Genomic DNA, 13,320 nt, shown 5'->3' on the forward strand with positions numbered 1-13,320 from the left:
CCAGTGACATTACTGCCTGATGCAGGCAGAAAAAGGTTTCCACACAATCTTTAATTATTGATTCGTCTAAAAGAGTAAACATAAAACAATAATTAAAAAACACCTTTAAATAAATATTTAACATCTGCAATACTTACCCGGATATTGATTTTCCATAATAATACTGCGAGCCAAACTTTTGGCCAATTTTTTGAACAGGAAACGATTGCCAATTAAACCATCCCGCATGGGCTTCATAAGATGTTGCACCACCCAAGGCGAAATGCGTCTAATACAGCTGCCTATTAGGACTTCATCTAATTCTATGCTGGGACTGCAGGGCGTAAATTCATCATCACTGTCTTCACCAAACAGTTGGACAAATTTCCATTTCATTACATCATGCCAACGTAGATCTTCTTCGATGAGACGTGCCAATGATTCACTTAATTTACGTCTCTGCATAAACAGTTCGCAAGGCCAAATGCTTTTACTTAAATCTATAGACTTAAATAAATCTTGACAGTTTTGTGGCCGTATTTGTTTCGGTTCTAGAAGAAAGTTGTTGTCTTGATGTTCGATTGGTTCAGGATTTTCTTTAGTATTTATTACACCAACTATATTGGTTTTTGTGGTTTGATTAATTTTGGCATCTTCAATTTCTTTAAGAATTTTACAAATCTGGGGATCATCGGGCTCCTCATTCGGATCAATGCCAAAAATTTCATCCAATTCAGTTTTTTCCTCGCTAAAAAGACGTGCCAATTCTACAGCAACGCTATCATTAGAATTCTCATTTTCCACTTCTTGGGATACTGCTCCCGCTTCAATTAAAGATGTGTCTAAAGGCGTTTTCTGTACCGCAGGTGAAATGGGTGAAATGGGAGCTGTTACAATAGACGGTGTGGGACTAAAGTAAACTTCTTCCTGTTTAGGCTTTGCATGGTGTTCACTGCGATGCCTATTGTGACGCCTATAGTTACGATGGTGTTGTTGTCTTTTAGACACTTTAGGTGTCTGATTGTTTAAGGGATATTTCTTAACAATATCCAAACATTTTTCTTTTTGTAAATGTTTTTGAAACATTTCAATTTTCTCATCTAAAGACATTTTATTTTGATCATGATCAATACCATGGTCACCAGATTGAAATGTTGTATTTTGTGTTAAAGGTGCGTCATTATGTGGACATATATCTTCTAGAAGGCCAGCTTCTGTTTGCGTTTCTTTGGAAGTTGTTAGTGGTTTGGAGCTAACTTTAGTTTTTATACATTTCTCCAAATGTGTAAATAAGCGTTTTTCTTGCGTTGTTCGCCTGACTATTGCGATCTGGAATATTTGAAATACATTTTATATAAGGGACGTTATCTCTAATTCGAGAATACTAAATTCATAGATATAAAACGATTAATACGTTTTTGCATCAAAGTGGAACAAACTCACAGTCTAATTTATATACATATGTACATATTTAAAAGATCTATACATACTTTCCGGTGAGTCTTATTCAATTTTTAGAACAATTTTAATTTGTTTTAGTCATTCCGAGCATAGAGAACAAAGTTTTGTATATTGGAAACTTTTCAACTGTAATTAACTGTGTAATGTATAAACAATTTTATCTTTTCAACTTACAATTTTAACCATTGCTCTTTGATAGAACTTTGCTATCATACATGCTTTGACGGCTTTATCCTCCAACAGCTCAGCTGTTTTTCTAATTGACTTTTTACACAATTCCTCATTAGCGTAGTCCTGCCGGCGCAAGCCATTCTTTTTATTATTGCTATTGGAATTTAACAAATTCTCTTGCAATTGCTTTTCCAAATAATTCAAATAGTGCTGGCGTACCTTTTAAAATGAAGATATTTTATAAAAATAAATAAATAATATGTGTATTTACTGACCATTTCTGTTAAGCGCGTAAATTCCGGGTCCTGGTTACTTTCTTGCAATTCCTGCAATAGCTCATTGCTTTCATCATTATCTTCATCAATGGCCTCTCCTACTGCATCTGTTATCATATTTATTGTTATGTATTTGTATTAAATTGTTGTTAATCAATCTTATTGGCAATTTTGCAAAACTTTTTAGTTAATTTATGGTCCAACAACAATTTATGAAAAAAGAATCTGCTAGGACAATGGCGTTGCCAACTTTTTATTTTAAAAAGCACCAAACACTGATAAAAAGAACACAAATAAGTGTGCAGCACTGAAAAAGAAACACACAGCATATTTTTAGGATGAAATAGTATGTGTGTATTAATAGTAATGTGTGTATTAAACCACAACAAAACAGAACATTTAATTTAGCAAATTTGAGTTTGTGGTGAATTTTTTTCTACTCAATTGAATATTTGCTGAAAAATTGTATTGTGGTTTGTCATTCAAATTAATATTGTAAAAATTACATACTTTTTATTGATTACTCTTATTATACGTAATAAAACTCTCAATACCTTTTTTTTACATTTTATGTATTTATGTTTTTTTTTCAACTTTTTTATTTCGTCTTCAACTAAGCTATCATTAAATGTTATTAAATATATTTTAAACGTTTTTTTGAATAATATGTATAGTATAATTCATGTATAATGTGTTTTTAGGCAAAAATTGAAACAATATTTTAAAAGTTTGAGTTACAAATATTAAAAAAAAGAAATTTTTCCTTAAAAAGTGTTTAATATAATAAAAATTAGATTATACAAAAATAAATAATTTTGTTTTTTTCAGCTTACAATATCATAGTAAATATTAAAAGAAGTTGGTGGCATTCAATAAACAAAAATATTATTTTAAAATTAAAAAAATAAAAAAATATAAAGTTATGCATAAAAACAATGGTTTTTAGGTGAGAGTTTGCTGTGATTTATCTGTTTTATTGTGGCAAACAAATAACCTTTTAATATTATGTTCGACACACGCACTCATTTTTTTATAATAAATTTATAGATTTTTAGTTTTCGCATAAAATATTTTAATTAATATTTTAAATTTTCTTTCTTTTTTTGTTTTTCATTTAAAAGTATTTTTTACATTAATAAATTAAATGAAAAATATCTGTTTTAGTATTTTAGAATATATAATATTATTATGTATATCGTTAAATATATGTATGTATAGCCAAAGTTTAGGTGACAAGATCGATTTTTTTTAATTATTTAAATACAAACAAAATAATAATGTTGTTAAAAATGTATAGATAATATTAGTTGACAGTTAAAAATAATAAAACATGACCTGTGCAGAAACGAAAGTTAATAATTTAGTTTGGTTTGAAGTTTTAACGGTTTCAAAAACTGAGCATTAGTTTCTCCAATAGTTTTTTGATTTTTCTTACTCAATTAGTGGTCAGATTTGCAGGTCCTGATTGTGGTATAAAATTTTTATTTTCTTTGCTCCCAGCTTAATTACTGTTCCCCTTCAAAACCTGTAAATCTGTTGAGTACTGAAACAGATTTAATATTAACAAATACTCCAAAGAATTAAAAAAAAATCCGTTAAAAATATTTAATTATAAAAATGTAGCTTATAATACATTGAGCGAAGTTAAAATATATTTTTTTAATATCTGGCCAAAATAAAAACAAATATTTAAATTCTTAAAAAAAAACAAATGTAAATATAATTTTTAAGGATAGATACTTGGCAAAGTTTATGAATAAATTTTGAAAAATCGTGTACTTTATAATTTCCCTCTCTTTTCTGTAACATAAATAAAATTATGATTAATAAATAAGTCTCTGAAATCAAAACAATTTAAATATTTGTTAAATTTGGCAAAAAGAAACCCAATTAAAAATATATGTTTTTTATATAAAACCCCCTTGAAGCTTACTTGTGTTTCGCTCACCTTGTATAGATAACATAATATTTCCAATTCTCATACATGCTAGTTAAGAAACAGAAGAAAAATAAATGAGACAAACAAAAACTATTTAGTCCAAATCAACACTATCCATTTTTTCAAAACCAAAAATATTTTCAGAGCGTTGTTGCTGCTGCTGACGTTGACTAGATGATGCTGATGTATTAGCAGCTGAATTGCTAGTACCAGGTTGCTCCGAATTATTACTTGTATTATTTTGATTTTGTTGTGGCTGCTGCTGTTGTTGTTGTTGATGTATGGGACATACAGAAGCAGTAGCCGGACGCTGATGCTCATCAACAATGTCCATGTGAACATCATTATCGTCGTCTTCTTCGCCATTGAGCGATTTACGGCATATAGGGCAAGTGCCGTGTAAATTTAACCATGGCACTATACAATCTTCATGATACAAGTGAGAACATGGTAGTTTGCGTACCTTTTCATTAATTTTGAAATCTTCCCAGCAGACGGAACATTGCAATTTACGTTCAACTTCTTCGGCGCTTATGTCTACTTTGGGTATATCCTCAATTTTATCCTTGGCCAGAGGCGGGGGACCAGATGTTTCCATTTGATTAAGTAATTGGGTAACAATCGTATCTAAACCCTCACGACCCCAGGCATAATCACCCAAATTGCCCATAAATAAAAGTTGCGAATTATCGAAAGGATTAATTTCGCCCGCTACAGCGCCACTACCCACAGATATCGACTGCAAAAAGTTTAATAAGACATCGTCCAAGCGATCTAGACTTTGAGGTCTGACACGTCCACCGCCTGTTGGCAAAGGGCCCAGGGATACTATGCCTCTCGGCTGGTTGCGCATAGAACTAGGATTAATATTTATCTGCAGGTTGGGACCGTTGCGGGAAGCCAATAAATTGGCTATTTGCCCACGTAAGGTCTCCAGTTGCTGCTCGTCATTTCCACCGCCCATAAAACCTGCATTACTTGTACTGCTACTGCCACCTACACTGCTATTAGAGGCCGTAGCTGCTGGAGGTAATTCTTCCACAAAGCCTCCCGAGCAAATTGGACAAATGTAATCGGTGTTAGTATTGGGAATGTTTATTTCCTCATCGCACATATGACAATAAAATCTAGTTGGCACTGTTGGCCTTTCCTCCACAACTGCTTCAGCCATAGTAACTATTTGGTTAAGGGATGTTGCGGCCCGCTATGCCGGCTTGAAAATTACTGTTAGAGGGCTAGCTACTGTTTGCTTTTCGTTGCTGGGGGTATTTACTTCTTTGTTTTCTTAAGCCGTCTGCAAAAGTCTGTTAATGAAATACTATAGTATATTGCGTTTTCTACAAAAAATATTATTTTAGTATTTTGTTTCAGCTGGTGTTTTTTTTTTTTTGTTAATACCTATTGGCAATTTTTTGTCTTTTTTAGTTACCACACCACACTGTTTCTATAGTTTCACCACTTGTCTGAAATTTCGTAAATGTTTTCTAAAGCTTCTTGTGTATAATTTCGTTTATATTTTCTAAAGTAGTTAGCAATTTTGTTATTCTACAATTTTTTAGAGAATTCTAGGTAAAATTTTATATTTGACAATGCTTTTGTGAAAAAAATTTCGATTTTTTCTTAGCAAAATGTTCTTTTTTTGCAATACCCCACAAAGTGTTGTCAATTTAGTTATTTTTCTTATGATCAAACGGATTTTAAATGTGAATTCTAGCGATTGTTTTATTACAACCCAGGGTTGTATTCTTGTATGACGTGTTTGAAGGTATGAAGACGTATAGAAATCCTAAGGAGGTTATCAAACACATAAGAAATACACAGGATTGTATGACGACTTGGTATGAAGACTTTCTTGGCGCGAAAAGTCATCATACAGGACAGTGTCGGGATAAACTGCAGACACATATATACACATCCGCGAATTGATCGTTTATCGAAGTGTTGTGAAGCATTGCTGTTGTTGCAACAATTGCTATTGGAATAATATTCCAATTGCAATAAAAAAAGGAAAATAAATTGTATGCCTAGCTCCGCAAGTACTCCTATAATATATAATATAATAACGGAATTATTTTGCAGTAGTTTCGTGTTACTAAAATGAAAAATTTAACTTTAGGAAGAGAAAACATCCGATCCGAAACCCATTTGTTGTTATATAGAGACCCAGGAACATCAAAGTTGCAAATGTTGCAGTATGTTTTTCACATTCACTACTATACACATCAGGACGTGGTTCATCAACATAAACAAAACAATTGATATTATAAAGGTGAGTTAGAATTTTTATTTTATTTAACTTCGTAAGAAGGTTTGTCATTCCGTTTGTAATTTCTACAATATAATTTTCCGACCCTATAATGTTTATGTTCATATGTATGTATATTCTGAGTCCTTAAATATAACGGAGTCTATTTAGCCATCTCCGTCTTTTAGAAATTTCTATAGTATTGATTTTAGAAACATTAAATTGAGTATGTAGAGCCCGCAGTAAATTAAAAGCTATAAAATATGACATTTTGGTACATTTTCGTTCTTCAAAGGTACTTTTGGAATTTCTTATATTTTTTTTCAGATTCTTTTTTTTAAACTCTGTAATTTGTTGACGGTGTATTTAAAACACTCAAAATGCCAGGTTATCCACGTTGGTTTGGAGAGAACCCTCCAATCGACCTATACTTTATATAGGAAGTTGGAGCCCCGAACAATTAATTAATCAAAAGTATTATTTGGTCTCCACCAATTAAATCAAACATAACCTCAAATGAGGTAAGTAAAACGAAAGCACGCAATTTATGCAAACAACGCATAACTTAGAAACTGTTATACGGAGTAATACACTCAATTGGTGCGAGTGAGACGTAACTCTGTCGAAAGCTTGGCAACAAACACAAGCCTGATCGTCCTTAAGAAATAATGGCGATGACGCGAGAGTTGTTCCCCAACTCAGACCTGACGTCTCAACATTCAGATTCCTAAGTGAATGAAAATCTGTAGGAAGGGATTTGTGGTACTTTTTCGTTCTTTAAATGGTACACTTTGGTTTTCATACAATATTGAATCTAGAAACATATAATCAGACATATATCCTGATGTAATCAGAATCTATAAGGGTGAATTTTTTGGTACTTTAATTTTTGAATTCTTTTAAATATTAAATCTAGAAACATGATGTAATAGAATTAAAATCATATTGATGGAAATTTTATGTGAAAGTGCTGTCAGACTGATTTGCGAGAGAAAGCTAGTTTACCGTAACTTATAAATAAAAAATCGTATTTATACCCTACACCACTTCAGTGTGGAGGGAATATTGGGTTTGTACTGATGTTTGTAACGCACAATAATATTGGTCCTATACCCTATACCATTCAGAATCATTTTCTGAGTCGATTTAGCTATGTCCGTCCGTCCATGTAAACCTTGTAATCAAACTACAGGTCGCAATTTTAAAGATAATTCAATGAAATTTGGTACATGATCTTCTATTGTCCCAGGGACGAAGTCTATTGAAAATGGTTAACATCGGTCCATTATTTCACCTAGCCCCCATACAACTGAACCCCCGAATAGGACTTTTAAACTTTGTAATCAAACTACAGGTCGCAATTTTGGAGATAATTTAATGAAATTTGGCACGTGATCTTTTATGGTACCGTAAAAGAAGCCTGTTGAAAATGGTTTACATCGGTCCATTATTTCACCTAGCCCCCATACATCTGAACCCGCCGAATAGGCTTTTAAGTTTATAATTATGTTTAATATACTCATATCTCGGAAAAAGCTGCAAAAACCAAGTTCTATACAAGATTTGATGACCCTCACGAATTCCATAATAATAGGTCCTCATATGACCTTAGCCCCTATGAAAAGCCCTCATCAAAATTTCACTTAAATGTCCACAATTTTATTCAACAATAAACGGCTTAAGTATGTATATCTGAGGCAAGGTACAATTCAATTTAAATGCTTTATTATGGCAAATAAATCACATTATATTTTTGTCAAAGGTGTAGGGTATTATATGGTCGGCCTCGCCCGACTATAATTTATTACTTGTTTTTCATTTGGTATATTTCTTAAACTGTACAAATATTTCAACAAACATAAATGTATTACAATTTAGTTAATAACTTGATCCAGAAACGTATTGGTGCATAGGCTAAGCGGGTATAAACTCCAAGATAATATGGATCGGCACAACCAACTCCCCATGACACCATTCCCACGAGTATACCATTTATTGTAATGGGTCCACCACTGTCTCCTTGACAGCCATCCGTATTACGGGCAGCAGCACAGAACATGCTGAAAATATAAAGTGCATAAGAATACATATATACATAGGTAGAAACTTAATAGCAAACGGATAATATATTTTTTTAGTACAAGAAAGCAGACTTCTTACGCATTTGTTATACCGCCATGAGAATATAAACTTTCATGACATTTCTGTTGATTAACCGTATAAACGATGGCATATTTCAGTTCCGACGATAGTAAATGATCCCCTGAACTTTGATAACCCCAACCTGAAACAGTTGCTGCTACATTATCTTCTATCTTAGTGGATAATTGTGGTAGTTTAATCGATAGAATCGATCTATAATATACATCCATCCGGGGTTGTATGAAGACTTGGTATGACGACCTAAAATATCATCATACCGGTCAGTGGCGTGATAAATTGCCGCGAAAAATACAGCAACTTCATTGTTTTTCAAATTCCCGCTAAAGATGTGTGTATTGAAAGTACAAAGGTGTTTTATCCAAATTTCTAATTTGTGAAATGTTATGTTTTTATTTTTACAATACAAACAAGAAAATAATTCGACATTACGAATACTTTTTTGCATTCAGTTCTAGTTCTAAGCTATTCACAAATAATTGTTAACAACAAATTTTGACATTTCTAATATATGGCATCCTTTTCAACAGTGTTGTTATTAAAAGTATTATTAAACATTTGTACAACACGACAACACTGCAAAGAAACAAAAAGTCATCGTCTCTGCTAGTTCATAAGCGGCATTTGTTTTGCAAATTTTTAATTTTCGTAAATTTTTGCAAAATCATTAGATTTTTATAGTTACAAATTAAGAAAATAATTGCTAAAAATATAAGTAAACATGTCTATTTTGGCTTATAATGGTGGTTGCGTAGTAGCAATGCGTGGCAAGGATTGTGTGGCCATTGCTACCGATAGACGTTTCGGTGTACAGGCCCAAACTATTGAAACTGATTTCGAGAAGGTATTCCAAATAAATCCACGCATGTTCTTGGGGCTAGTGGGCCTTCAAACTGATATTCTAACCGTCAAGGATCGTTTGATGTTCCGCAAGAATTTGTACGAGACTAGAGAAAATCGTGAAATGCAACCGGCCAGATTTTCAGCAATGCTTTCTAGTTTCTTGTACGAGCATCGTTTTGGACCCTATTTTATTGAACCAGTCATAGCCGGTTTGGATCCCAAGACAATGGAGCCTTTTATTTGTAATATGGATTTGATAGGCTGTCCAAATGTTCCCGATGATTTTGTAGTGGCTGGCACATGTGGTGAACAGTTGTATGGTATGTGTGAAACCTTGTGGAAACCCGACTTGGAGCCCAATCAACTATTTGAAGTTATATCTCAAGCAATGATTAACGCTTTCGATCGTGATGCTATAAGCGGTTGGGGTGCTACAGTGTATATTATCGAAAAGGATAAAATTACCACAAAAACATTGAAGACTCGCATGGACTAGAGAGCGGGAAAAGGCAAAACTGGTTTTATTTACTTTTCTTATTGTATTTTGTAATTCAATTCTCACAAAAAATGTGTTTCAGGCAGAAAGATTTTTAATTAAAATAAAATAATTTGTTTCAAACAAATGTAAAACAAAGTCATGTTTAATAATTACTAAAAGAATTGTTTAATAAGATGAAAGATTGACATGTTAGATTATAACAATCTTATGATTATCATGTTCACAAAATATGCACTAATCATGTTATTTAGTTAAAATCGTTTTGTATTCCAACATTTTTCATAATAAATTGTTTTTATTTTTTCATTTAATTTCATTACTTTTTACTAGGAACTCCATTGAACACTCTTAATAGCCATTGCTACAGCTGCCTCTTTTGTCTTCGCCCCACCGATAAATCCTGTGTGATGTACAAATGTTAAACCTTCAATACCAGCCATCTTAGAAAGCTCTTCGTCTCTTAGTCCCCTCCAAGGTTCAGGCAAAAACTTACGACCCAAAAAGCTGTCAGGTGTTACAGGAACACCAGCTACACGCCAACCACCCGAGGTGTCCACAAAAATTACAAGTTTTGGTACACCCTCCATTTCAAATTCCTTCTCCAAAGCACTTAAATGATGTTTCCAGGGACAGAACTTTTCTAACATTAGAATTTCACCACTTTCATAAACGTCTTTGGCTGTTTTCAAAGCAGTGCGTACATATTCTCTAGCTTTTATCCAAGAACCACCAATCGACAACACATTATCGATAAATTCTTTGCCTGCATAAGCCATAGCTTCTTCGAAACGGGCATTGACATCCACATTGGTGCCTTCCTCTTCCCAACCGGGATTGAAATTACCCACTCTCTTCGATAAATGTGTGGAAATCTTATACAAAGGTTCCTTACCATCGGGGCATATTTGCACACCATTGTCAATGGCATCAAGTTCACTTATAAAGTTGGCATACAATTGTTTAAATGTTAATTTTAAATTTTCCGGACTGAGTGATACGTTGGCATGCTTTTTGAGGATTTGATCTATAACACGTTCTCCATAAAAACAGAAAACTAAACCGGCGCTACTTAATCTAAAACAAAGAATTTAATTTCTGTTTTACACAATTTATTACTGGCACGTACCTAATTTTATACTGATCTCCTAGTTCGGGTCTTAAACTACTCATGGTTTCCTGAAAAGTTTTCTGATGATGATCATAAAGCTTTTTCTCATGATCAAACTCGCCTCCCACATCCACAATAATATCACAATGTTCATGCAGTTCGGCATCATTGCGTGATCTTAATATTTTGGCATTTTCATATTCTGGCAATTGTTTAAGCATAAAACAAGCTAATACCTCATCACAATGGAAGGTGCCACTATGTGTGCCTATAGTTAAAGGGGCTCCCTCCGTTCGCAAACGTTTGGGGCTTATAGCGTTAGCAGTTGTGACAGACATTCTAAATAAATGGGCTGTTTATAAGGTTTAATTCAAAAAATGTTTTAATTAAATGAAGAAACACTCACGCTTGTTTGTTTTGAAAATCGTTAGATATAACTTACGAATTATCGGCAATTTGCTAGCGAAAATGCTACACATGTTTACAAGTCGAACATAAACAAGGTTTTTGCAGGTAGTATGACATATCAACGTTTGAGGGTATATTTTTTATATGTGTGATTTGACATTTCACATTCAGTAAGCTGATGTGCTGCCTATCATCTTGTATGTTTACATTCGCCCAGCGCTGCCAAGTTTGAAGGATTAACAAATTGTTCTAAATCGAGATGGCCACACATCAAATTTGTTGACTCAAACTAAGGCGAATTCAGATAAGGTGGTGGCAGTTCTGCAACAACAAAATTTTCCATGTAATTTGCTTTTGCATTTGGTACACACTGTCAAAAATGTCAAAACATTAATTGCACCGAATTCATTTAATGCAAATTAGGGTTCTATAGTTGAAACGAAAAGTCGACTTTTCGACTTTTTGCATTTAGTTAAAAGTCGACTTTTCGACCTTTCGACTTTTTCCATTTTATGAAAAGTAGATTTTTCGACTTTTCGACCTTTTTCATTTATTTAAAAGTCGACTTTTCGACTTTTAGTATTTTATAAATGGTCGACTTTTCGACTTTTTCCGACTTTTCGACTTTTTCCGACTTTTCGACTTTTTGATTTTTTACGACTTTTTGGCTATTTTCGATTTATTTCGACTTTTTTTCGACTATTTTTTTACTTTTTTCGATTTTTTCCGATTATTTTAGAGTTTTTGACCTCTTTTCCACTTTTTTAAAATTTTCGACTCTTTTCGACTTTTTCCGACTTTTCGACTTTCTTCGACTTATCGACTTTTTTCGAATTTTCAACTTTTTTCGACTTTTCGACTTTCCGATTTTTTGACTTTTCGACTTTTTTCGACTTTTATTTACAAAGTCGACTTTTCGACCTTTTTCATAGACGATAGTCGAGTTATCGACTTTTTTGGAACAAAATAGTCGACATCGACTTTTCGACTTTTTTCGACAAAAAGTCGGTTGTTCGAAAGTCGATTTATAGAACCCTAATGCAAATATGTTGTGAAATTTTTATATTTTATAAAAAATACACATAAAAATATTAAATTTTGTGAAGATAATATACCCTGAGTGGAATAATGTTTGTTCTAAATGAAAAATTCTACTCCGGAAAATTAATTTTGCAATACTTAAGTTTGTGCCCAAAATTATGAAAAATTAATATTTTTGTGAAAAATAAAAATGTAAAAATTTATAGAAAAATTATATACCGAATGAAAGAATCTTTGTTGTAAATGGAAAATTCTACACCGGCGGAGTAATTTTTAAAATTTACAAAATGTAGTCAGCTGCCGCCGGACGGGTAGATATCTCATATAGGTTTTGTTATAAAAAGCGTTCCGGAAAAGAATTTTGTTAGTTAATCACATTATATACACAGTGTAAATATTAAACAATTTATTATTTTTTTTAGACCTCAAAATTTGACCATAACATATAAGACAGTTTTCGCCGGTCGGTCAAATACGTCATGCGGGTTTTTTATATCAAGTGTTCCGGAACAGAATTTTTTAGTTAATCGCGTCATCTAAAAAGTGTAAATATAAAATATAAGGCAATATTGTTTAATCTCTTAACAGTTAATAAAAAAAAATATTATTGTTATATTAAGTTGGTACATGCGTACCTACCAATTATTCATTATTTATATAGAAAAATATTTGTTTATATTTTCAGATTTTTTTACATAAATTATTCAAAATACTAACGAGGTTTTTCTCTGTTTTATCGGACATTTTTAAATATAAAAATGTAAACAATAACAAACTCTGACATCCAAGGCGAATAGATTATAAGGTGAAGTCATTTCATTTTGCGGCGAATTCATTCAATTTTTTATATATGGAGTTTGACAGCGTCGGTTTTGAGAGAGAATTTTTTTTTATATGGAGTTTGACAGCGTCAGACTAAATTTCCATAGACAAAAATACAATCAGCTCTTGAAATGACTTCACCTTATTAGTTTCGCCATGCTGACATCAGTGCGTTCCAGTCAAGTGAAGAAAAAAATAATCAGCTGATTGAATAACACCACCTTATCTGAATTCGCCTTGACTCAAACGGTAAGTTTTTTGATTGTGTTAGTAAAAAAACTCACACCGCACATATACATGTGAGTTTTTTCACTAACACAATCAAAAAACTTACCGTTTGGGTCAAACAAATTTGATGTGTGGCCGTGT

The 13,320-nt window shown here is 32.6% G+C and overlaps 5 protein-coding genes across 7 annotated transcripts; 1 reads left to right on the forward strand and 4 right to left on the reverse strand.

The window, feature by feature from the left end:
* Positions 1–4: 4 nt before the first annotated feature.
* On the reverse strand, positions 5–2,122 carry LOC119610301 (the record flags this gene model as incomplete). The annotated part of the gene is made up of 4 exons (XM_037965448.1): positions 1,887–2,122; positions 1,615–1,830; positions 138–1,308; positions 5–66 (listed from the first exon to the last, which is right to left on the reverse strand). Coding segments are annotated over exons 1-4 (1,566 nt in total), but the record flags the coding sequence as incomplete, so codon positions are not given.
* Positions 2,123–3,834: 1,712 nt separating this feature from the next.
* LOC119610300 (E3 ubiquitin-protein ligase Iruka) lies at positions 3,835–5,525 on the reverse strand. The gene is made up of 2 exons (XM_037965447.1): positions 5,224–5,525; positions 3,835–5,162 (listed from the first exon to the last, which is right to left on the reverse strand). The coding sequence occupies exon 2, from the start codon at positions 4,994–4,996 to the stop codon at positions 3,920–3,922; it is 1,077 nt and encodes a 358-aa protein (XP_037821375.1). The 5' UTR covers positions 4,997–5,162; positions 5,224–5,525; the 3' UTR covers positions 3,835–3,919.
* A 2,230-nt stretch (positions 5,526–7,755) lies between these two features.
* Positions 7,756–8,473, reverse strand: LOC119610307 (trypsin alpha-like). The gene is made up of 2 exons (XM_037965461.1): positions 8,231–8,473; positions 7,756–8,130 (listed from the first exon to the last, which is right to left on the reverse strand). The coding sequence occupies exons 1-2, from the start codon at positions 8,440–8,442 to the stop codon at positions 7,938–7,940; spliced, it is 405 nt and encodes a 134-aa protein (XP_037821389.1). The 5' UTR covers positions 8,443–8,473; the 3' UTR covers positions 7,756–7,937.
* Positions 8,474–8,788: 315 nt separating this feature from the next.
* On the forward strand, positions 8,789–9,707 carry LOC119610306 (proteasome subunit beta type-3). The gene has a single exon (XM_037965460.1). The coding sequence runs from the start codon at positions 8,952–8,954 to the stop codon at positions 9,567–9,569; it is 618 nt and encodes a 205-aa protein (XP_037821388.1). The 5' UTR covers positions 8,789–8,951; the 3' UTR covers positions 9,570–9,707.
* On the reverse strand, positions 9,642–11,352 carry LOC119610304 (MYG1 protein). Of its 3 annotated transcripts, none has more exons than XM_037965456.1 (3): positions 11,087–11,352; positions 10,699–11,032; positions 9,642–10,646 (listed from the first exon to the last, which is right to left on the reverse strand). In XM_037965456.1, the coding sequence occupies exons 1-3, from the start codon at positions 11,157–11,159 to the stop codon at positions 9,899–9,901; spliced, it is 1,155 nt and encodes a 384-aa protein (XP_037821384.1). In that variant the 5' UTR covers positions 11,160–11,352; the 3' UTR covers positions 9,642–9,898. The 3 variants fall into 3 exon arrangements, with proteins under 3 accessions (XP_037821384.1, XP_037821385.1, XP_037821386.1); XM_037965457.1 differs by having other exon boundaries at positions 11,123–11,351; XM_037965458.1 differs by having other exon boundaries at positions 10,699–11,019; positions 11,087–11,348.
* Between the last annotated feature and the right edge of the window lie 1,968 nt (positions 11,353–13,320).

Source organism: Lucilia sericata, unplaced genomic scaffold (genome assembly GCF_015586225.1).
Source record: "Lucilia sericata isolate MDLA Ls3-8-SP2 unplaced genomic scaffold, ASM1558622v1 Contig001150F_arrow, whole genome shotgun sequence".
Taxonomy (NCBI): domain Eukaryota; kingdom Metazoa; phylum Arthropoda; class Insecta; order Diptera; family Calliphoridae; genus Lucilia; species Lucilia sericata.